At 41.9% G+C, this 26849-nt stretch overlaps 1 protein-coding gene across 2 annotated transcripts in view; it reads right to left on the bottom strand.

Moving 5' to 3' along the window:
- hdac4 (histone deacetylase 4) overlaps window positions 1–26046 on the bottom strand; it is a 193446-nt gene extending 167400 nt beyond the window's left edge. For both annotated transcript variants that reach the window (XM_061926531.1, XM_061926532.1), the window contains exon 1: window positions 25865–26046. In XM_061926531.1, coding sequence (XP_061782515.1) covers window positions 25865–25868 — 4 coding nt within the window. In that variant the 5' untranslated portion in view covers window positions 25869–26046. The remainder of the gene's footprint in view (window positions 1–25864) is intronic.
- Window positions 26047–26849: the final 803 nt, after the last annotated feature.

The raw sequence follows: 26849 nt of genomic DNA, 5'->3' as shown, positions 1-26849 counted from the left end.
CCTAGGAAACATTGTCTCAGACACTGGTCTTATGGAGAATGACATTCAGTGAAGGATGGGAAATGCGAGGGATGCTTTTGGCAGGCTCCGTGATCGATTATGGAAAAACAAACATGTCAACATTTGCCTAAGTGCAAGGTGTGGATTGTGCTGTCAATGCTACTGTGCGTTGCCGAAACCTGGACTGTCTATCGCAGACAAGTCAAAAAGCTCCACGCATACATGACGAGACATCTGAGATACTTCATGATGGACAGAGTCACCAACAATGAGATTCTGAGTCGTACTGGGCTTCCATAGATGTCTGACATCCTCAGTGAGAAACACTTACGCTGGCTGGGTCATGTCCATCCATATGAACCAAGACCGACAACCACACCAACTGCTATACTCCCAGGGGAGCAGGAATAATACTAAGGGAGCAGGAATCAGGGGAGACCACGCCTCCACTTCAAAGATGTGGTTGCGAGGAACATGAAGGCCCTTGACATCAATAGCCATCAATGGCAGACAATGGCAAGAGACAGGCTGGAGGTCATTTACATGCACCAAAGCACATTCATGAAATGGAACAGTCCTTGTCGAATCCGACTGACTGCAAGAGAGAGATACACACACACACACATGTATATATATATATATATATATATATATATATATATATATATATATATATATATATATATACAGTCATGGTCAAAAGTTTGCATACACTTGTAAAGAACATAATGTCATGGCTGTCTTGAGTTTCCAATAATTTCTACAACTCTTATTTGTGTGTGATAGAGTGATTGGAGCACATACTTGTTTGTCACAAAAAACATTCATGAAGTTTGGTTCTTTTATGAATTTGTTATGGGTTTACTGAAAATGTGACCAAATCTGCTGGGTCAAAAGTATACATACAGCAATGTTAATATTTAGTTGCATGTCCCTTGGCAAGTTTCACTGCAATAAAGCGCTTTTGGGAGCCATCCACAAGCTTCTGGCAAGCGTCTGGTTGAGTTTTTGACCACTCCTCTTAACACAATTGGTGCAGTTCAGCTAAATTTGATGGTTTTCTGACATGGACTTGTTTCTTCAGCATTGTCCACGCGTTTAAGTCAGGACTTTGGGAAGGCCATTCTAAAACCTTAATTCTAGCCGGATTTAGCCATTCCTTTACCACTTTTGACGTGTGTTTGGGGTCATTGTCCTGTTGGAACACACAACTGCGCCCAAGACCCAACCTCCGGGCTGATGATTTTAGGTTGTCCTGAAGAATTTGGAGGTAACTCTCCTTTTTCATTGTCTCGTTTACTCTCTGTAAAGCACCAGTTCCATTGGCAGCGAAAACAGGCCCAAAGCATAATACTACCACCACCATCCTTGACAGGTAGGAATGATGTTCCTGGGATTTAAAGGCCTCACCTTTTCTCCTCCAAACAAATTGCTGGGTATTGTGGCCAAACAGCTCAATTCTTGTTTCATCTGACATCACATGGACAAAGAGAAGACCTTCTGGGGGAAAGTTCTGTGGTCAGGTCTTGTGGTCAATCTTATTTAATACCAACATTCGTATTTGATTGTATGTTTAATGTTTAATGTATCACAAGATGTTCTGTTTAAATAAAGCCAATAATTAAATATGTATATATATATATATATATATATATATATTAGGGATGTCCGATAATATCGGCCTGCCGATATTATCGGCCGATAAATGTGTTAAAATGTAATATTGGGAATTATCGGTATTGTTTTTTTTATTATCGGTATCGGGTTTTTTTTGTGTTTTTTTTATTAAATCAACATAAAAAACACAAGATACACTTACAATTAGTGCACCAACCCAAAAAACCTCCCTCCCCCATTTACACTCATTCACACTCATTCACACAAAAGGGTTGTTTCTTTCTGTTATTAATATTCTGGTTCCTACATTATATATCAATATATATCAATACAGTCTGCAAGGGATACAGTCCGTAAGCACACATGATTTTGCGTGCTGCTGGTCCACTAATAGTACTAACCTTTAACAGTTAATTTTACTCATTTTCATTAATTACTAGTTTCTATGTAACTGTTTTTATATAGTTTTACTTTCATTTTTTATTCAAGAAAATGTTTTTGATTTTTTTATCTTATTTTATTAATTTTTTTAAAAAGTACCTTATCTTCACCATACCTGGTTGTCCAAATTAGGCATAATAATGTGTTAATTCCACGGCTGCATATATCTGTTGATATCGGTATCGGTTGATATTGGTATCGGTAGTTAAAGAGTTGGACAATATCGGAATATCGGATATCGGCAAAAAGCCATTATCGGACATCCCTAATATATATATATATATATATATATATATATATATATATATATATATATATATATATATATATATACATACAGTGTATACACATATATATTTTTTTAGAACCAGGATTAATAATATACATGATTCAAATATGAAAACATACAATTTAGACACTGTTTCAATCAGTACTCATCCAACAACAGTTTAACCCAGCAGCTTTCACACAAACCACAATTAAACTTAATATACAGCACACAACGTTCAACATGGAATCAACAAAAAAAAAACATTGGCAATGCTGATAATATGAAATTAGATTTAAGTACAAATGTTTTTTTTTTACAACTAAACACAATTACATATTTTATTTCAAGCAAAAATAAATCATTCCCTTGTCGACTTGAGAGAAAAAGACTCAATCTTCTACTTTATATGCCACCATGAATTCTGCATCTGTGCTTGATATCTGAACATTGAGATCAAATCCTCATCCTGATCCTGATCCACAGGGAACCACTTTGCCCCGTGCCATGCCTGCTGCCAGGCATCAATACCTCCAAACCATTGGCAAGCACCTACGGCCTATCATGGATGTCTTTGGCACTCGAGTGACCAATGAGGTGCAAACTGAGTTGCAGTTACTTGCAGGGTTAGCCAATGGCATTGTTGGTACCGCACAGTATTTCAGGGAGGGAGGAAACTTGACACCCATCAACAGGACGGCGAGGAGAGAAGAAAGGGTGTGGCAGGACCAGACATGCTGGTGCATCAGTCTGTTTGTGCTATCAGGGTGTGTTTGAGATGTTAATACCAGGGGTAATTATTGTTTTCATTTTTCATAGGAATAAGGCTTGTGTTTAATTGAGCAAGGGTGAGGTCTGGATTTCTAGGGTTTGCATCTTGGTTTTATAATCAGACTGTGCACAAGATAGGAAAAATAAACATAAAGATGGGGCATGATGAATTTTGGTATACATTTAAGCAGTGTGCATTTTCAATAAACAAATGATACTTTTGAAGTGGGTGGAGCGTGGTTTGATTCGCAATCTGGTAAGTGGTAAATGGGTTATACTTACCTATACTTACACTACCTACTCAGTGGCCTAGTGGTTAGAGTGTCCGCCCTGAGATCGGTAGGTTGTGGATTCAAACCGAAAGGGCATGTTCACCACTGTGTTACATGGCCTTTCCTTTTAACAACACTCAAACGTTTGGGAACTGAGGAAACTAACTGTTGAAGCTTTGAAAGTGGAATTCTTTCCTATTCTTGCTTGATGTACAACTTAAGTTGTTCAACAGTCCGGGGGTCTCCGTTGTGGTATTTTAGGCTTCATAATGCGCCACACATTTTCAATGGGAGACAGGTCTGGACTACAGGCAGGCCAGTCTAGTACCCGCACTCTTTTACTATGAAGCCACGTTGATGTAACACGTGGCTTGGCATTGTCTTGCTGAAATAAGCAGGGGCGTCCATGGTAACGTTGCTTGGATGGCAACATATGTTGCTCCAAAACCTGTATGTACCTTTCTGGATTAATGGCACCTTCACAGATGTGTAAGTTACCCATGTCTTGGGCACTAATACACCCTCAACTTTGCGCCCATAACAATCCGAACTGTATTTAGTGACAGTGGGTTTCTGAAGTGTTCCTTAGCCCATGTGGTGATATCCTTTACACACTGATGTCGCTTGTTGATGCAGTACAGCCAGAGGGATCGAAGGTGCTTACGTGCAGTGATTTCTCCAGATTCTCTGAACTTTTTGATGATATTACGGACCGTAGATGGTAAAATTCCTAAATTCCTTGCAATAGCTGGTTGACAAAAGTTTTTCTTAAACTGTTCAACAATTTGCTCAGCATTTGTTGACAAAGTGGTGACCCTCGACCCTCCTTGTTTGTGAATGACTGAGCAATTCATGGAATCTACTTTTATACCCAATCATGGCACCCACCTGTTCCCAATTTGCCTGTTCACCTTTGGGATGTTCCAAATAAGTGTTTGATGAGCATTCCTCAACTTTATCAGTATTTATTGCCACCTTTCCCAACTTCTTTGTCACGTGTTGCTGGCATCAAATTCTAAAGTTAATGATTATTTGCAAAAAAAATGTTTATCAGTTTGAACATCAAATATGTTGTCTTTGTAGCATATTCAACTGAATATGGGTTGAAAATGATTTGCAAATCATTGTATTCCGTTTATATTTACATCTAACACAATTTCCCAACTCATACGGAAACGGGGTTTGTATTTTTTTGACGATGCTTATTCAATGTCGGGTTGTGTCGTTGATTTGACCATTGAAATTGGGTCGTTTCCCAACCAACAACGTGGATCCAACGTTAGACACCAACGTTGTCTCAATTTACAAACACAACTATTTTGCAACGTTGTTTCAAAGTCAGTTTTAAAGGACATTGTGGAGGGGGGAGTGGCCTGCGGGCCTGCTGCGGAACGGAGTGTGCCAGGACCGGCCTCGAAGACAGCGACAGGTGCGTAGATGGCCCAGGCGAGCCTTGTTATCTAATCGCCTGTCGCCTTTAATAGCAGCAGCCGGCATGAGACACGTAGTTGGAGTTGGAGGTGCTACTGAGCGGACGCAAGAGAGAAAGACATTTTGCGGGAAAGCTAAAGCCTCTGCACATTTATGAAAATAAAACAGTGTCCGGGCTCTCCTGGCAGTGTGTGGTGGTCCTCGGCGGTGCAACCGGTCCGGTCCAGCACCGCCCTCCTCAGGTCCGGGAAGTGCACGCGGGAGGCCGCCGGTAGGCTAAGCGCCGCTCGCTGAGCCTCCCCCGCCAGCAGCGGCGAGAGTCGCACTCCCCTCTCCTCTTTCGGCCACGCACATGCCTCTGTTGTGGCTCCAAAAATGTCTATGAAGGCATGGGGGTCCTCTTGGAGACGACTGCTGATGTTGGCGGTGCCGCTCCGATCCGGTCTGCCAGCGCTCTCATCATCTGGCCCTGCTGGCCTACTTGCTGCTGGACCACCTCCAGCTGTTGGCTACTGGCCGCCGATACCTCCGCAAGAATGTTCATAAATGCCCCGGTTAGCTCAGTCGGTAGAGCACGAGACTCTTAATCTCAGGCTCGTGGGTTTGAGTCCCACATTGGGCGCCAAATGTAGAGGTTGCCCTTTAGTGGGTTCTTCGGACCACCACACACTGCCAGGAGAGCCCGGATTTCAGGGTATAACACTGTTTTATTTTCATTAATGTGCAGAGGCTTTTGCTTTCCCGCAAAATGTCTTTCTCTCCTGCGTCCGCACAGCAGCACCTCCAACTCCAACTACGTGTCTCATTCCGGCTGCTGCTAATAAAGGCAACAGGCGATTAGATAACAAGGCCCACCTGGGCCATCTACGCACCTGTCGCTGTCTTCGAGGCCGGTCCTGGCACACCCCGTTCCGCGGCAGGCCCGCAGGCCACGCCCCCCCCTCCACAGACATAATCAACGTTGTATCAATGTCTTGTGCCTGCTGGGTTTGCTTGGCTCAGTAATTAGAACAGTAATCAAAAGGCAAATCCAGACAGAAGTGGCACATCTATAAACCTTTGGGACTTTCCACAGCGACCCGTGTTTTGGTTAACAGGCTTAAGTCTACATCTTCTCCGAATGAGTCTTAACTCTTTTAGTGCTTACTGTCAAACTCATTCTTGTGCTGCACACAGTGAAACTCCACACACACGGACTGGTGATATATTTGAATGGTTCTCTGTGGTAAAATAGCAAAAAGTATTGGAATCTTCGGTAAAGCATAACATATCCTGAACTGTAAACTCTTGTATATTCCTAATTGTACTCTACTATTGTCATATCTTAACTGCGAGTTTGGGGGGAAAAAACATATAAGAGCACCTTAAAAAAGTTATGCACATAACACAGTGACGTGCAGTCACTAGAGGCAGGTGAGGCAGGGCCTCACCTGCCATCATGGAAAGAAAAAAAATGCAAAAAGAAAAAAAAAAAATTAAATTGTTATATGTATCCAGTGATTATACTATAAAGTTATTTTCCATTTAACTTCACCAGTTTTAGATTATTTTAATTCAAAATCGTTGAATTTTCACATTTGCCGTTCAAATACTGAGAAGACACGGTGCGGTGAACAGCAGCCAGTTGAGGCACGTCACTGCGTTGTGCCTCACCATGGATTGCGCAATGACTCGGTTAACTGCAGGCCTGCTGTGCAGTGAGACCGTATTGCTATATGAATTATATTATACATTTCCATAGTTATATAATGTATATAATGTACAGTGTATTTTGTCAACAACTGTATGTGTGTAAAGTATTTCTTGTGCTGAGCGATCATAACGGCTGCAAAAGACGCACTGGCTGAGGCTCGCCTCCTGCACCCCCACCCTAGAATGCCCGGCAACCCCTGACGGGAGTGTTATATCAACTAAAGCCCACACTTAAACTTTCCACGTGCAAGATTGAATCTATTTAAAAAAGTTATTTCATAAGAAGCCAAAAAGTGCAAAAACAATAATGTTCGTGTTGGAGGAGTTGTGAATGACTGCAGGGCCACAACATTAGGTACACCTGCAGACTGCAGGTGTACCTAATTCACAACTCCTCCAACACAAACATTATTGTTTTTGCACTTTTTGGCTTCTTATTAAATAACTTTTGTAACCTATTTTTATGGGCTTTCCTCTTTGTGATGTTAAGTTCCTGTTATGCGCTGTTATACAGTATATGCCTTGAGCTCTTATTTTGAAGGCGCTAAGAGCGGAAGTGATGACACTTTTGAGTGGAGCGGAAGTTTTTGAAAGAAGGTAAATAAAGTGGTCCTCGTGTAAACTGGAGCCTCCGTGTTTGTTATTTTGTAGTTTCATACAGTATAGGCGACATTTATAAACCCTCGGTTACACTTTTTGAAATAGATTCAATCTTGCATGTGGAAAGTTTAAGTGAGGGCTTTAGTTGTGGACTTCATTTATAAGTAAAGGTAAGACCATAATAACGTTTTTTTATTAAATGTGCTTTTTTGTGTGCTACAGTTTGTATGTGTAAAGTTAAAGTTAAGTTAAAGTACCAATGATTGTCACACACACACTAGGTGTAATGAAATTTGTCGTCTGCATTTGACCCATCCCCTTGTTCACCCCCTGGGAGGTGAGGGGAGCAGTGGGCAGCAGCGGCGCCGCGCCCGGGAATAATTTTTGGTGATTTAACCCCCAATTCCAACCCTTGATGCTGAGTGCCAAGCAGGGAAGAATGCTGGTATGAGCTTTTAAACATAACCCGTTAACTGCTGCCAATCAAATGGTGAATAAGATACTCTTTAGGGTTCATATGTTTGTAAATCTGACTGTGATGAAGTCAGTGCCTCACCAGCCATCAACCTCACCGCACGTCACTGATATTTACATACAATGTTGGCTATCAGGAACACACAAATGTACACTTTATGAAATCACAAATAATGCAAAATGTTAAATGTGGTAAAATTCAAAACTGTACAAGTAGCAGTTTAAGCTCACAAATATCCCCAAAAATGCCAAAAACAAAGATGGAAAATAGAATTTGAGAGGCAAATTGAATACTCTTAGAAGTGTGTGCATATCAGTTAATGAGGTGATTCTGTAAAATCGATTGGATGAAGAAAAAACATAATTCAATTAAAATTATTATTTAAAAACTGTATTTGATTGGTTCAAAGAGGAGGAATCTAAATATCTTAGGGGTGAAATGTTTTTATAAACTACATTTGGTTTGACATGATGAATGTATCCCAAAATGTGTCGCGATATTTTCCGAAACTTTTCAAAATAAAGGGGACCATAACAAAATGTATTTTTGGCTTCATTTTAACAGAAAATGTTGTGATACATTAAACATGCGTTGCTTAGTGCAATTAAAGATTACTTTTGTCAATAAATAACATAGTGAACATGCTTGACAACTTCTCTTTTAGTAGGAAGTAAGCAAACGGGTTACAAAGGCTCCTAATTTGGCTGCTGACGTTTGCAGTAACATTATATGTCATTTTTTATTCTCCGATCCAATCCAATCCACTTTATTTATATAGCACATTTAAGCCACAGAAATGTTTCCAAAGTGCTGCACAACAATATTGAAAAACAATATTCAAACATTATCCTGAGCTCCACCAATGACTGAATAAAAACAAAAAATAAATAAATATAAAACCAATATAAAAACAATATAAAAATAAATATGATTAAAAACGATTTTAAAGGGTAAAACCAATTAAAACCATAAATTATATAAATTTATAAAAATTATAATGGATTATTAATCTACTTGTTCATTTACTGTTAATACCTGCACACTTTCTGTTTTAACATATTCTATATTTTAAAATGTAATAATCATGGTTGTTTGATATCTTACATAATTTTGGGTGATACTACACATGTTGGTATTAATAATTATCAAGTATAAAGTTCTGCTGTGTCCAGGGACAAACTTCCTGGGTTTATAAACAATACAAAAAGGCAAAAGATTTTGTGATGATAAAACATATCATTGTATTCTGTTTTTATTTACAAATTACATAACGTGCCAACTCCGCTGGTTTTGGGTTTTGTACATACATACACGCACAAATAAATTTGATTTTTTTTTTTTTTTGCAAATAATAATTAACTTTGAATTTCATGGCTGTAACACGTGCCAAAGTAGTTGGGAAAGGGCATGTTCACCACTGTGTTACAAGGCCTTTCCTTTTAACAACACCCAGTAAACGTTTGAGAACTGAGGAGACACATTTTTTAAGCTTCTCAGGTGGAATTATTTCCCATTCTTGCTTGATGTACAGCTTAAGTTGTTCAACAGTCTGGGGGTCTCCGTTGTGGTATTTTAGGCTTCATAATGCGCCACACATTTTCAATGGCAGTCTAGTACCCGCACTCTTTTACTATGAAGCCACGTTGATGTAACACGTGGCTTGGCACTGTCTTGCTGAAATAAGCAGGGGCGTCCATGGTAACGTTGCTTGGATGGCAACATATGTTGATCCAAAACCTGTATGTACATTTCAGCATTAATGGCGCCTTCACTGATGTGCAAGTTACCCATGTCTTGGGCACTAATACACCCCCATACCATCACAGATGCTGGCTTTTCAACTTTGCGCCTATAACAATCCGGATGGTTCTTTTCCTCTTTGGTCCGGAGGACACGACGTCCACAGTTTCCAAAAACAATTTGAAATGTGGACTCGTCAGACCACAGAACACTTTTCCACTTTGTATCAGTCCATCTTAGATGAGCTCAGGCCCAGCGAAGCCGACGGCGTTTCTGGGTGTTGTTGATAAACGGTTTTCGCCTTTCGCCTTTTTTTTTTTTTCCAAGATGGTGGCGCGCACAGACGCAGCGGCTTACGGCTCTCCATTTCAGTGCTCTTTCTTCATGTTTTTTTTTTTTCCTTTTGTGCACCACCTGTACTGCAAACACCCGGTACACCCGCCAGTCACTCTTGGATATCGGTAACTCGCACCAGATATCTGTTTCGAGCGACTTTCACCACGAGCACAACATCCCAGATGACATAGCGAGAGCACAGGGCTCTCCGTGGTTTGTTGTCGGGTCTGGGAGACGGCGCAGACGGAGGAGGGAGAGGAAGCAGAAGCGTGGCCGCAGGTCCGGCGTCTTGCTCAGGCTTAGGAAACAACCCCACAAGCCACCTCTACCGAGCCTGTTCCTCTCTAATGCCAGATCCCTTGTACAGAAGATGGACGACCTGGAGTTACAACTTGCTGGAAACCGCTATGTTCGGGACTGTTGTGCTATGATTATCACCGAAACCTGGCTTCACCCGGAAATACCCGATGCTAGCATGCAGCTAGCCGGACGCACTCTGCTCCGCCGGGACAGAACTAAGGACTCCGGTAAGAGCAGAGGAGGGGGGCTCTGTATCTACGTGCATGAGAACTGGTGCAACAACGGGACAATCACTGAACAGCACTGTTGCCCGGACGTGGAGTACATGTCTGTTAGATGTCGGCCTTTTTTTCTCCCGAGAGAGCTGTCTGTTGTTATCATCACGGCTGTGTATATTCCACCGGACGCCAAAGTAAACACAGCGCTCTCTCTTCTGCTGAACACCGTCAACGAACAGCAGCGGGCCCACCCCGACGGTGTTCATATCATAGCAGGGGATTTTAATAAGGCCAATCTGAAGACTGTACTCCCTAAGTTCTACCAGCACGTGAAGTGTTCTACAAGGGGCAAGAACACCCTGGACCACGTGTATACCAACATAAAGCACGCGTACAGAGCTACACCCCTCCCCCAGCTTGGACAGTCAGACCATCTTTCCCTCCTGCTCTCTCCTACCTACACCCCCATCAGACGCCAGGCCAGGCCTATCACAAAGACTGTTATGACCTGGCCTGACGATGCACTCCCCAAACTTCAGGACTGCTTCCAACACACAGTCTGGGACCTCTTCCAACAACAGGAGCTGGGGACAGCCACAGGAACGGTGCTGGACTACATAAAGTTCTGCATCGGGAATGTGACTGTGGAAAAAACCATCCGGGTTTACCCCAACAAGAAACCCTGGATGACCAGCCAGGTCCGCACACTCCTCAGGGCCCGCGACGCAGCCTTCAGGTCAGGGGACAGGGCACTGTACAGTGTTGCTAGAGCCGACCTGAAGAGAGGGATTAAAAAAGCAAAGGCGGACCACAGGAGGTGCATAGAGTCCCATCTGTCCAGCAAAAACTCACGGGAGGTGTGGCGGGGCATTCATGACATCACGAACTTCAGAGGCTGCAATATGACAACTGCGGATCAGAGTGCGACACTGGCAGAGGAGCTTAACTGTTTCTTTGCCCGTTTCGAAACCCCCCAGCGACACTCATCTGCTCCAGCCCTGCCCCCGCCCCCACCGGGCTCCGGCGCCACTCCACTCACTGTACAGGAGCACAGTGTCAGACGAGTGCTCCTGGCTGTGAACCCCAGGAAGGCTACCGGACCAGACGGAGTACCTGGAAAGGTGCTCAGGACCTGCGCCCACCAGCTCGCTCCCCCCCTCACCAGGATCTTCAACCTCTCCCTGGCTCAGGCAGTCATCCCATCCTGCCTGAAGTCATCTACAATAATCCCGGTGCCGAAGAAGTCTCCCATCACCAGCCTGAATGATTACCGACCAGTGGCCCTCACTCCGGTAATCATGAAGTGCTTCGAGCGACTTGTTCTCCAGCACATCAAGGACCATATCCCTCCAGACTTCGACCCCCACCAGTTCGCATACCGGGCGAACAGGTCCACAGAGGACGCCATCGCTGTTGCTCTCCACTCTGCTCTGAACCACCTGGAACAGCAGCAGAGCTACGTCCGGATGCTCTCTGTGGACTATAGCTCTGCCTTCAATACAATAATCCCGGACAGACTCTGCAATAAACTGGACACTCTTGGCCTCCCCCCTCTCACAAACGCCTGGATAAGGGACTTCCTAACGGACCGACCCCAGAATGTGAGACTTGGCCCGCACCTCTCATCCTCCCGCACGCTGAGCATCGGCTCCCCACAGGGCTGTGTGCTGAGCCCCCTCCTCTACTGCCTTTACACCCATGACTGCAGTCCGGCCCACAGTGACAACCTTACCGTCAAGTTTGCCGACGATACCACAGTGGTCGGGCTCATCTCCAGGGGTGACGAGGCTGCCTACAGAGAGGAGGTCCTGAAGCTGACGGCCTGGTCTTCGGAGAACAACCTCGCTCTCAACACCAGCAAGACCAGAGAGATCATCGTCGACTTCAGGAGGAGCAGCACCGACCCTGCCCCCCTCTACATCAACGGCGAGCGTGTAGAGAGGGTCCACACCTTCAGGTACCTTGGAGTCCACATCTCTAATGACTTCTCCTGGACAGTCAACACCACATCAATCATCAAGAAGGCTCAGCAGCGGCTACACTTCCTTAGAGTCCTCGGGAAGTACAACCTGAAGCCTGACCTGCTGCTGACCTTCTACCGCTCGTCCATCGAGAGCCTGCTGACCTACTGTATTACGGTATGGTACGGCAGCTGCACTGCAGCAGACAGGGAGAGGCTGCAAAGAGTGGTCAAGACGGCTCAGAAGATCATCGGCCGCCCTCTCCCCTCTCTGACGGACATCTACACCTCCCGCTGCCTCAACAGAGCCAGTGCCATCATCAAGGACAGCACCCACCCTGGCTCTGACCTGTTCCACCTGCTGCCCTCTGGGAAGCGCTACAGGTGCATTAAAACCAAAACAAACAGGCTAAAGAACAGCTTCTTCCCCAGGGCCATAACCATCCTGAACGGACTGCCCCATTGTCCCTCATAACTGCCTTCTCTTCGGTGCAATAACCCATTCCACCAACCACCCTGTTTTTGTTTTGTTTCTTCATGTATATATTTCATTATATATTATTTCACACCATATTCATTGCACTTCTACATTTTTTAAATTTTTATATATTTGCACATTGTTTTTCTAGCATGCACACATCGCACTGTATGGAATGGCCTCAATCTCGTTACCTTGCGTAATGACAATAAAGCTGATTCTGATTCTGAGAGTTTTAACTTGCACTTACAGATGTAGCGACCAACTGTAGTTACTGACAGTGGGTTTCTGAAGTGTTCCTGAGCCCATGTGGTGATATCCTTTACACACGGATGTTACTTGTTGATGCAGTACAGCCTGAGGGATCGAAGGTCACGGGCTTAGCTGCTTACGTGGAGTGATTTCTCCAGATTCTCTGAACCCTTTGATGATATTACGGACCGTAGATGGTGAAATCCCTAAATTCCTGGCAATAGCTGGTTGAGAAAGGTTTTTCTTAAACTGTTCAACAATTTAATCACGCATTTGTTGACAAAGTGGTGACCCTCGCCCCATCCTTGTTTGTGAATGACTGAGCATTTCATGGAATCTACTTTTATACCCAATCATGGCACCCACCTGTTCCCAATTAGCCTGCACACCTGTGGGATGTTCCAAATAAGTGTTTGATGAGCATTCCTCAACTTTATCAGTATTTATTGCCACCTTTCCCAACTTCTTTGTCACGTGTTGCTGGCATCAAATTCTAAAGTTAATGATTATTTGCAAAAAAAAAAATGTTTATCAGTTTGAACATCAAATATATTGTCTTTGTAGCATATTCAACTGAATATGGGTTGAAAATGATTTGCAAATCATTGTATTCCGTTTATATTTACATCTAACACAATTTCCCAACTCATATGGAAACGGGGGTTTGTAAATTTCAAGTTTATCGTCTGAAACAATTGTACAAGTTATTTGGATTAGTCACCAGTCACCACACTTCCAAAAAAACCTCTGTGCCTCTGAAGTTTAAACCTTCAAGCTCAACTGAAATATGGCCACAATGACAAGAAACCTAAGAACACTGTAGCAACCGTCAAACACGCTGGTAGCATCGTTCTCTGGGGCTCTTTTGTTTCCACTGGTACTGGCACACTGCAAAAAGTGGATGTCATCATAAAGTAGGAGGACAAACCTCCTAATTCTTCACAATGTAGCAGCTGGAGGGCTGACACTTGGACACAATCCGGTGTTGCAACACTACACTAATTCCAAACATCAGTTTGGATTTGATGAATCAGGCAATAATGAAACTCATGAAATAGCCTTATCCCAAACCCTGACCTCAACCCGACAGAACATTTGTGGATCCATGACAGGAAACCGACAATTTAGGCTATTTTCAGACCCAAAAAAAAATCCCAGAGTCCTTTTATGCAAAGCTAATTCACTACACTGGTGAAAATCCAACATTTTCTAAGTTTATAGATGAAGTGTTGGACGTGCACAGTATCAGAATAAAGACACGTTATTTAATTCAAATGCAATTCCTCTTCCGCACGCAAAAAAAACCCTACCTGCTCAGTGGCCTTGTGGTTAGAGTGAGATCGGTAGGTCGTGAGTCTTTATACCAAAGACTATAAAAATGGGACCCATTACCTCCCTGCTTGGCACTCAGCATCAAGGGTTGGAATTGGGGGTTAAATCACCAAAATGATTCCTGAGCGTGGCCACCGCTGCTGCTCACTGCTCCCCTCAGCTCCCAGGGGGTGGAACAAGGGGATGGGTCAAATGCAGAGGGTAATTTCACCACACTCAGTGGTACTTTAACTTTAACTTTAACAGAGCAGATGAGAAACTGACAAAAATGACATGAACGATAATATAAACATAATCTATAGTCCAGGGGTCCTTCACCTTTTTGACCTCGGGGCCCAACATTTAATCTTATTCAATAATGATATCTAACCTACTTACAGTTTACAACTTTGTCAAATGATATGAAAGCATGTGTTACTCGCACAGGTTATTATTTATTCAACACATAATCCTTAGGCTTAGATCAGAACTGGCACCCAATGGTAATCAACGGTATGGATTTTGAATCGAGAATCGATTCTGATTCGAATCAAAGTGTGCCCAAAGATTCTCAGCCCTAATATTTGTATTATACATGTGTTCATTTAACTAGCAAAACCATTCGCTCAAACATTTTTTTTTTGCAATTCACTGTCATTTCCAAGAGCCATAACAGACGCAACAATTCAATCACATTTTGTGGTTAAGATGCAGCTGTGTGTAATTTTACATTTGGCCAGCTGGTGGTTTCCGAGCTCATCTAAGATGGACTGATGCAAAGTGGAAAAGTGTTCTGTAGTCTGACGAGTCAACATTTCAAATTGTTTTTGGAAAATGTGGACATCGTGCCCTCCAGACCAAAGAGGAAAAGAACCATCCGGACTGTTATAGGCGCAAAGTTGAAAAGCCAGCATCTGTGATGATATGGGGGTGTAAGTTACCCAAGGCATGGGTAACTTACACATCTGTGAAGGCACCATTAATGCTGAAAAGTACATATAGGTTTTGGAGCAACATATGTTGCCATCCAAGCAACGTTATCATGGACGCCCCTGCTTATTTCAGCAAGACAATGCCAAGCCACGTGTTACAACAGCGTGACTTCATAGTAAAAGAATGCGGGTACTAGACTGGCCTGCCTGTAGTCCAGACTTGTCTCCCATTGAAAATGTGTGGCGCAATAGGAAGCCTAAAATACAACAACAGAGACCCCCGGACTGTTGAACAACTTAAGCTGTACATCAAGCAAGAATGGGAAAGAATTCAACCTGAAAAGATTCAAAAATTGGTCTCCTCAGTTCCCAAACGTTTACTGAGTGTTGTTAAAAGGAAAGGCCATGTAACACAGTGCCAACTTTTTTGCAATGTGTTGCAGCCATTAAATTCTAAGTTAATGATTATTTGCAAAAAAAAAATTAGTTTCTCATTCGAACATTAAATATCTTGTCTTTGCAGTCTATTCATTTGAACATAAGTTGAAAAGGATTTGCAAATCATTGCATTCTGTTTTTATTTACGAATAACACAACGTGCCAACTTCACTGGTTTTATTGAATACAATTAATATTGAATACAAATTTCAGTATTTGTAGAACCCTTAAATTGTGTCTCTATTTAATGTCAAATTACTGTAATGACAAGTAGTCCAACGAGATCTGCTTGGTAATTAGAGTACAATTTAAATGTTGCAAGTCATATAAGTAAAACACAACATCATTTATTTTTGTCAATGATCTCACAGTTGTCTATGGTTGCAGTTGTAGGCATGATCCCGGGATGCAGAGAAGGCAGGCAGTGTGCAAGCAGAAGGTATGTTTATAGGTGCCAATCAGAGTATCGTTAAACAAACAGCTCCAGCGTGGGGCGAGCAGTCAACCACAGGTGAAAATGCATAGGTGAGTCTCCTAATCACCAAACAGAGACAGGTGTGTTAATCAGCGCTCCAGGCAGGCGGTGACATGGCATAGGATGCATACAGGAAGTGGAAAGAGCAGAGAAAACACAGTGAAATAATATACTACAGTAAGAAGGGTATTCATAAAATGTGACGAATTGTGAGGGTGCACTAGAGTAGAGTGTTGAATATCTTAAATTGTGTGTCCAACTTTGACCACAGTGTCCGTTGCTATAAAGAGTGGCCCTTTCCATCATTTTCAGCAGACTGAATTGCAAAAGGATTAACCCCCCGCCACCCTTCCTCTCACCCAGGAATGAGGCCATATGAATTATTTTCCTACTGTAAGTCTGACCTGTCATGACAAAAATTAGCTCTAATAGTGATTAAAAACCCCAAACTACAAAGAAATACAGACTGTAATTTACAATACAGATGAACACTCTTTTTTGTTGTTGATTTTTTTCATATAAAATCAGAATCAGAATCAGCTTTATTGTCATTACGCAAGGTAACGAGATTGAGGCCATTCCATACAGTGCGATGTGTGCATGCTAGAAAAACAATGTGCAAATATATAGAAATATAAAAAATGTAGAAGTGCAATGAATATGGTGTGAAGTGAATATATACATGAAAAAACAAAACAAAAACAGGGTGGTTGGTGGAATGGGTTATTGCACCGAAGAGAAGGCAGTTATGAGGGACAATGGGGCAGTCCGTTCAGGATGGTTATGGCCCTGGGGAAGAAGCTGTTCTTTAGCCTGTTTGTTTTGGTTTTAATGCACCTGTAGCGCTTCCCAGAGGGCAGCAGGTGGAACAGGTCAGAGCCAGGGTGGGTGCTGTCCTTGATGATGGCACTGGCTCTGTTGAGGCAGCGGGAGGTGTAGATGTCCGTCAGAGAGGGGAGAGGGCGGCCGATGATCTTCTGAGCCGTCTTGACCACTCTTTGCAGCCTCTCCCTGTCTGCTGCAGTGCAGCTGCCGTACCATACCGTAATACAGTAGGTCAGCAGGCTCTCGATGGACGAGCGGTAGAAGGTCAGCAGCAGGTCAGGCTTCAGGTTGTACTTCCCGAGGACTCTAAGGAAGTGTAGCCGCTGCTGAGCCTTCTTGATGATTGATGTGGTGTTGACTGTCCAGGAGAAGTCATTAGAGATGTGGACTCCAAGGTACCTGAAGGTGTGGACCCTCTCTACACGCTCGCCGTTGATGTAGAGGGAGGCAGGGTCGGTGCTGCTCCTCCTGAAGTCGACGATGATCTCTCTGGTCTTGCTGGTGTTGAGAGCGTGGTTGTTCTCCGAAGACCAGGCCGTCAGCTTCAGGACCTCCTCTCTGTAGGCAGCCTCGTCACCCCTGGAGATGAGCCCGACCACTGTGGTATCGTCGGCGAACTTGACGGTAAGGTTGTCACTGTGGGCCGGACTGCAGTCATGGGTGTAAAGGCAGTAGAGGAGGGGGCTCAGCACACAGCCCTGTGGGGAGCCGATGCTCAGCGTGCGGGAGGATGAGAGGTGCGGGCCAAGTCTCACATTCTGGGGTCGGTCCGTTAGGAAGTCCCTTATCCAGGCGTTTGTGAGAGGGGGGAGGCCAAGAGTGTCCAGTTTATTGCAGAGTCTGTCCGGGATTATTGTATTGAAGGCAGAGCTATAGTCCACAGAGAGCATCCGGACGTAGCTCTGCTGCTGCTCCAGGTGGTTCAGAGCAGAGTGGAGAGCAAGTGCGAGTTAAGTATACCAACATTTTGTGAATGTGCAGGCAAAAAAAAAAAAAGTGTTATCCTTTTGTTTTGGTTGAAAAAAGCCCCGAAAATAAACGTTACAAAATAGGGTACAGTAAATACGATAAAAATCATGCAAAATCTACTCTCGCATGTGAGACCTAGAAGCATAATAAAAATGGCAATTTAACAACTGGACAGCAATACTCAGTGTTGAATGTTACATTTTTTTAAATCTGATTTTATCATCAAACAATTAACATTTATTAACACATGGACACACAAAAGTACCAAAAATTGGTATTGTTGAGCAATGCTTCTTAACCCTTGGGCCGGGGGCCCATCTTTTTCTCAGCTGTGTGTCACGTCGGGCTCACATGTTATTAAGCGGATCGCTTTCCCAGGATGCAGACGGAACTCCGGAGGCAATGTGCAGGTAAGAGAATGATATATTTACCATAAATCAGTCAAAATCCAAAAATACAGGAAAATGCAAACAAACACAAGAAAAGTGTGCCAATTGCATTGGAAGCTAAGGAAAAAGCCAACAGAAAGACTTAACATTGATTCAGGAATCAAATAGTATACCCACGTAACTTATTGCATAGCGCAAACAAGACAGCCAGACTGAGTGTGGTGAAAAGCTGAAATAAATAGCTCTCTCATTAGGTGAGCGTCCCGAACACTAATCAGAGGCAGGTGAAAATAATCAGTACCCATCCATCCATCCATTTTCTACCGCTTTTCCTTTAAGGGGTCGCGAGGGGCGCTGGAGCCTATCTCAGCTACAATCGGGCGGAAGGCGGGGTACACCCTGGACAATTCGCCACCTCATCGCAGGGCCAGCACAGATAGACAGACAACATTCACACTCACATTCACACAATTTAGTGTTGCCAATCAACCTATCCCCAGGTGCATGTCTTTGGAGGTGGGAGGAAGCCGGAGTACCCGGAGGGAACCCACGCAGTCACGGGGGGAACATGCAAACTCCACACAGAAAGATCCAGAGCGCAGGATTGAACCCAGTACCTTCGTATTGTGAGGCAGACGCACTAACCCCTCCTCCACCGTGCTGCCCTAATCAATACCCATGGCAACTAAAACACAAATCCAGGGGTGCTGAAAACAGAACAGAAGGGAGTCAAACTAAAATAAAACATGATCCGGGCAATGGATCATGACACTGTAGTCCACCACTTGTCTCACACAGTCTGGAGCTAAAGTCATAGATACGTTTCTTAAGCGCATAAATTATGACCCAAGTGGCGAAGCCAAGGTAAACATAGTCATTATTATTTTTTGTTTCATCTAACAACATAACTTTCCTCCAGAAGATCTTATGTGATGTCAGATGAAACAAAAATTGAGCTGTTTGGCCACAACACCCAGCGATATGTTTGGAGGAGAAAAAGTGAGGCTTTTAATCCCAGGAACACCATTCCTACCGTCAAGCATGGTGGTGGTAGTATTATGCCCTGGGCCTGTTTCGCAGCCAATGGAACTGGTGCTTTACAGAGAGTAAATGGGATAATGAAAAAGGAGGTTTACCTCCAAACTCTTCAGGATAACCTAAAATCATCAGCCCGGAGGTTGGGTCTTGGACGCAGTTGGGTGTTCCAGCAGGACAATGACCCCAAACACACGTCAAAAGTGGTAAAGGAATGCTAGAATTAAGGTTTTAGAATGGCCTTCCCAAAGTCCTGACTTAAACGTGTGGACAATGCTGAAGAAACAAGTTCATGTCATTTAGCTGAACTGCACCAATTTTGTCACGAGGAGTGGTCAAAAATGCAACCAGAAGCTTGTGGATGGCTACCAAAAGTGCCTTATTCCAGTGAAACTTGCCAAGGGACATGTAACCAAAAATTAACATTGCTGTATGTATACTTTTGACCCAGCAGATTTGGTCACATTTTCAGTAGACCCATAATAAATTAATAAAAGAACCAAACTTCATGAATGTTTTTTTGTGACCAACAAGTATGTGCTCCAATCACTCTATCACAAAAAAATAATTATAGTTATAGAAATTATTGGAAACTCAAGATAGCCATGATATTATGTTCTTTACAAGTGTATGTAAACTTTTGACCACGACTGTAAATGTATTTTTCATTAGTTTTTAAACGTGTCACGAGAGGAGCAATCGCAATGCCGTCATGCCATGACACACGGCTATAGTAGCTCTTGCAATAAGCATCCTGAGAAGTGTGTTTGCAGTAAACAAACCCGGGTGTGGGCAGCAGCGTGTAGTCACCTGTGAGGTAATTAGCCCAGCTTACAAGGATGTCGCCATGCGAGTGAGCACGGAGCGAAGGCACGGTGCGGCGCCAACGGGGGAGGAGGCGGTTGCACAAGAGGACAAAACGGACAATACTACTGTCGACATGAAAACAAACACAATGGCAACAAACATCACCAGAGAAGGCATGCCCCATTTGAGTTTGTTCTTTTTCCTTTTTTCCAAAACACAACGAGAGATACATTTGGACGTACCTATGTTGTCATTAGAAATAAACTATTTTTAACTGATCTTTGGCTCTAATATGACATTCATTCTTTAGCTTGTAATCGTGTCTTTGTCAGTGTTCACCACTGACAAATGTATTCCTTTTTGGAAAGTAAAAACACAATGCTAACCATAACTCTAACAGTAGGGCTAATGTCGGCGCTTTGTTTAAGGCCGCAACGATCAAGTTGACCAGAAAGATGGCTCCAAAAGGAGAGTGAAAGAGAGCCAAGGGCCCAAAGAAAACAAAAGAAGAGGTTTTGCGATCAAAAGTCTGCTTACAATGAAGCTTATGTCAGTCGCTCTATTCTGCCTATATAACCTTTAACAAAGCATCTAAACACCTCCATTAAGGTTTTATATACATGATGTAAGTATATTTATACTATAGTAACAGGCACATTTATAATAACATTTAATATTTAAATATTTTGATCATTTTAATTCATTAATTTTAGAGATGTTCGAGAATGTCTTTTTTGCTGATATCCGATATTACGATATTGTCCAACTCTTAATTACCAATTCCGATATCAACCGATACCGATATACAAAGTTGTGGAATTAACACATTATTATGCCCAATTTTGTGATGCCCCGCTGGATGCATTAAACAATGTAACAATGTATTCCAAAATAAATCAACTCAAGTTATGGAAAAAAATGCCATATTTATTATTGAAGTCACAAAGTTCATTATTTTTTTGAACATGCCTCAAAACAGCAGCTTGGAATTTGGGACATGCTCTCCCTGAGAGAGCATGAGGAGGTTGAGGTGGGCTGGGTTGAGGGGGGGTAGGTGGTAGCGGGAGGTGTTTATTGTAGCGTCCCGGAAGAGTTAATGCTGTTAAGGGGTTCTGGGTATTTGTTCTGTTGTGTTTATGTTGTGTTACGGTGCGGATGTTCTCCCGAAATGTGTTTATCATTCTTGTTTGGTGTGGGTTCACAGTGTGGCGCATATTTGTAACAGTTTTTAAGTTGTTTATACGGCCACCCTCAGCGTGACCTGTATGGCTGTTGACCAAGTATGCCGTGCCTTTAAGGTTTATTGGCGCTCTGTACTTCTCCCTACGTCCGTGTACCACTCCGTACAGCGGTGTTTTAAAAAGTCATGAATTTTACTTTTTGAAACCGATACCGATAATTTCCGATATTACATTTTAAAATATTTATCGGCCGAAAATATCGGCAGCCCGATGTTATTGGACATCTCTAATTAATTTCAAAAATGCATCACCTTTGCTTTCTTTTTAACAACATCATTGATTATTACTCACTACAGACTTTATGAGAGCCAACAAAAATAACAAAACATCACTTACTGTACAAGGTCTGCTATTCCCGTTTAGATTACAATTACTCGTAATTTTTGCGAAGACCAGGGAGCTGGAGCCAAGCATCTTTATGTGTCATTCTCGCCATCTAAATGGGATGTCAAAGTGTACCGACTTGTCACAATCGTCCTCAGCCTTCTTCTATCCAGGCGAGAGGCATGGTTTATGGTCTAGAATAAACCTCCAAGGAGCAGGGAAGCGAGGAAGCAGCAGACCACTCGATGATGTAAACATAGCAGCATCTACTGGTGATCACATCGCCGCTATGAATAGTTGGTCTGTGTTAGCGTTTATAATAACAATATCACTAATACTTGGTTAATATTGTTTTTGGATGTTTATTTGTTGGGTTTTATGGGCGGAATAGAGGACCTCTCATTGGCTCCGTTGGGTTAGAGTTCCCCTTTAATAAAGGGGCCTTTGTCACTCCATTTAGATTAGAACATGTAAAGTATATATTAAATTTGCACAATCTGTTTTTCTATTATTTATATAATTCAACAAATGTTATTAAATGTCAAATTTTGAGAAAAAAGGTAAACATTTTTATTTTATGACTATTTAGCTTTTTTGATTACTTTGGTTGTTCATTTATTATCTATTAGCTGGTTTCAGCCTATTTATTTTCTTTTGTTTCTATTTAAATCATTTTTCATACATAAATAATACATGTTAAAAGTGCAATTTATAAAGTGTTGTGCATTTATTAGAAGAAAGAAAAATTATCATCAGAATAACTGTTGTTTATTTCAACTATTTTCCCATATTGAGGTTATAAACTGTGTTGTATTTGAATACTAAATCAAACAAACTTAATCGATAGATTACACCGATTACTGAATTAATCGATAAGTGCAGCCCTAAACGTGACTAGGGTGTTCTGTACATTTCAACTGCACCTCACAGAGTGGTCACCTCTATTTTTCCGGTTTGATAGCCTGGGCTTTTAGCTCAGTATTTAGCACCCTTGTCTCTCACGCCGGGGCTGAACTACGCAGGTTACACTCTCGTGTTTGATGACAATAAAGCAATATTTTCCATTCTATTCTAACAATGATAACTACAGTAAAACTCCTGATGGTTAGTAATACCCTTTTGAAACTAACCCAAAATGTTGAAAGAGCCATATTGGACCAAAAATACAACATCTGTCTGAAGATGCAAAAAAATAAAAGCCGTATATAAGTCTTATAATGAAGGCAACACATGATGTAAGTGTCTATATTAGCTATAAAAGCCTACTATCAAAATAACTATGTGTCGCAGGCTGAAGCAAATCTTCGTTGACAGAAATGTTGAAATGTAATATGTATTCTACACATTTTTACAACATTAGAAACCATTAGTAAATCAGACGCTACTCAGAAGGTGAGATAACTCCTGGAAATTACTGGAATTTAATGGTCAAATGTATAGATGTGTGTGTCCAAGTCTTCTTTTAATAGATTTATTACAATCTTTGGCACGTTAGGTAATGTTTGGAACAACATGGCACACAATCAACTATCTGAAATGTGCCATGAGACATGCAAAACTAAATTATATACAAAGAGGATGAAAGTAAAGGATATTAAATGAGCTTAAATATACCTACAAACGAGTAATGATGCAATATGTACATACAGCTAGCCTAAATAGCATGTTAGCATTGATTAGCTTGCAGTCATGCACTGACCAATTGGCACTCCACACACGTCAATAACATCAACAAAGCGCACCTTTTTGAAAGCGCGCACAGTATAAAACTTTTGGTGGACAAAATGAGACAAAGAAGGAGTGGAGGATTTTTACATGTAAACAAACTGTTGCGTCACAGTCCACACTATGGTAAGTTCAAGAACCGCCGAAATTAGTAGGACAAAACGATGTTCACCAAATACTCTCATCAGTGAAACATACACACAAACCTATTAAACAGTGGGCTTTCTAACAATTGGGAAGGTTTGTGTCATGTATGTCCTCAAACAAAAAAAAATACCAAAACAAAAAAAAATATTTTTCCCACATCTTTTTCCATTTTCAATCCTTTTTTAAAAATGCTCCAGGGAGCCACTAGGGCGGCACTAAAGACCCCTGAACTAAACCATCGAAAAATTGATTGACCACTGCACATTTTGATGAACTCATGTACAGACTGGCGCCAGCTCGCTTGCTTGAATGCTAACATGACAACAAGAGACATTAATGTCTTTACCCATTAAGAAATAACATATCCTAATCTAAATGTATATACCGTATTTTTCGGAGTATAAGTCGCACCGGAGTATAAGTCGCACCTGCCGAAAATGCATAATAAAGAAGGAAAAAAACATATATAAGTCGCACTGGAGCCCGGCCAAACTATGAAAAAAACTGCGACTTATAGTCCGTAAAATACGGTAAACACATTACTGTCTGAGCAACTAGAAGAGTCAATTGTGCACATTGAACTTAAAAACTGTGCTGTCTTGGTTTGAGTCAGTGCTTCTCAAAAAGTGGGGTTGGCCCCCGGGCGGGCCCCCACTTGGGGGCTCGGTGAGGTGACAAAGGGGCCTGAGTATTAGCGTCTTTTTCTTCATTCTTGAACGATACACAAGCCTCCAGCTGGGTGGCAGCACTGATTGAATTTATCAGCAGATATAATAAAGATATCATTTAAAGTTGTATACCACAGGTGTCAAACTCATTTTAGATCGAGGGCCACATGGAGAAAAATCTACTCCCAAGTGGGACGGACTGGCACGATAACTTACAAAATCTCAAGACGTGGACTATGGTGTGTTTGTTTTCCCGAGATGCAAGTAAAGCTGGACTGGTCATGGCGTGAAGGTAAATACATATTTATTTATAACACTCAAAGGAACAAAAAGCGCGCTCAAGGCGGAAGTACAAACTTCACTAACGAAACAAAAAGACTTGCACGTGGGCAAAAAACTGTGAACAATTAAACAAAAACACTAACTGTGGCATTAATAGAAAAAACTTACTTGGACAAGGCATGAAGTGCGCAGAGGTAGACAGAGTGTGACAGGGGTATGAATGCGGGATGTCACCAGAAAGACAAACTGAAAACAATGAACTTAAATACTACAACGAAAACAGGTGCGTGACTCAAAACGTGAAACAGGTGCGTGACGTGACAGGTGAAAACTAATGGGTTGCTATGGTGACAAACAAGAGTGCACAATGAGTCCAAACGTGAAACAGGTGAAACTAATGGTTAATCATGGAAACAAGACAAGGGAGTGAAAAGCCAGACACTAAAGAGTCCAATAACTAAACAAAACATGACTAAAACAAAACATGATTACACAGACATGACACAAAAAAAGACAACTTCAGATTGTTTTCTTTGTTTAAAAATCGAACAAGCACATTCGGAAAATGTACAAATCATATTGTTTTTTTTTGGTTTTTTTTACACTTACATGTTGCAGTTATCTTTATTTGTCGTTATTTATACTTTCTGAATAAATGATGTGATAATGTTCATCAGTCGACTCATTGGTGTTCATTTTCAATCTATATAAATAAAAAATAATATTAAAATCAAATCACAGGATGTTATTTATGTAGTTTGCTCATTTTCCTCGACTGATGTACTATTTTTATTCTACATATGTAGCATCATCTACAAGGATACAAATAATTGCTATGGTGACATCTAGTGGACACATTTAGAACAGCAGTTTCTTTCATTCAAAAATTTCGGCTCATTTTCATACTTAGCAAATAATAAATAATAATAAAAATTAGGTTATCAATCCTATTTCAATTGGGGGGGGGGGTAAAGAAAACTATGGGGGCATGACAAAAAAATAATGGAAAAGCACCGTGTTAATTGAAGAGCTGAAAGTACTAAACACTGGGGAAAAAAATAAAGCTTCCTCAATATGAGGCAAAACAAAGAGACATTTTTTTTTCGGACTTATTAATAAATAAAAAGTTGGGGCCTTACACTGCGCAAACACAATAAGCTTCAGGGAGGGACAGATGCAACCTCAGCCATCTGTTCCATTCAGTGAAATGCTGTACATCAGTGCCATTCAATAAACACTGTCTCAACTCAGGGCTGCACACACACACACACGCACACACACACACACACACACACACACACACACACGCGCACACACACATTTAACTATATGCTACTCACCAACATAATGATGCATGGTGTTTATAGTAGTCTTACATTGACACAAACACATACAAGTATTAGATCACAGTCCCATACACAACAACAACAACAAGAGCTTCTTACCCATCAGTTGTGTCCAACTGGAGAAAACTGTGCTGGAGTAAGTAAGTAAGAAAGTAAGTAGGAGTTCAGTATCTGCGGGAAAAAGTCTCACACTGAACTGAAGTCTGCTGCAGCGCAAAGCACAGCAGACAAATCTTGTTTTTCCGAGTGGGAAGAGAGCTCTTTCCCACTGTCTGTTTTCCTCACTGACGTGCTTTGGTCTGCCCTCAGGCTGCCTCTCTCTCCTCCCTCTGATACTCACTGCCCTCCCACTCTCTCTCTCTCTCTCTCTCTCTCTCTCTCTCTCTCTCTCTCTCTCTCTCTCTCTCTCTCTCTCTCTCTCTCTCTCTCTCTCTCTCTCTCTCTCTCTTGCACTTGCAACTCATCAGAGGGCAGTATCAGCCATCAGCTTTGGACGATACTGACATTTCCTAGTAACAATCCAATATGAAGATGCTGATATCAACACTTTTTGCAAAACACAGGACTTACTATATTACATAAAAATGGTCAAGAGCAGTGAATATATATATATATATATATATATATATATATATATATATATATATATATATATATATATATATATATATATATATATATGTCTTAATAAGGTTATCCAAAAAATAGTGCTCAATACCGTAGTAGAGCGCATACATATATACATACATATATATATATATATATATATATATATATATATATATCTATATCATAGTTGCCAACCCTCCCGAATTTTCGCATACATATATATATACATATATATATATATATATATATATATCTATATCATAGTTGCCAACCCTCCCGAATTTTCCGGGAGACTCCCGAAATTCAGCGCCTTTCCCGAAAACCTCCCGGGACAAATATTCTCCCGAAAATCTCCCGATTTTCAGCCGGAGCTGGAGGCCACGCCCCCTCCAGCTCCATGCGGACCTGAGTGAGGACAGCCTTTTTTCACGACGGGAGGACAACAGGGTGACAAGAACTAAATCATCCAGACTAG

Source organism: Nerophis lumbriciformis, linkage group LG31 (genome assembly GCF_033978685.3).
Source record: "Nerophis lumbriciformis linkage group LG31, RoL_Nlum_v2.1, whole genome shotgun sequence".
Classification (NCBI taxonomy): domain Eukaryota; kingdom Metazoa; phylum Chordata; class Actinopteri; order Syngnathiformes; family Syngnathidae; genus Nerophis; species Nerophis lumbriciformis.
This window is presented reverse-complemented; position numbering and strand designations above follow the sequence as displayed.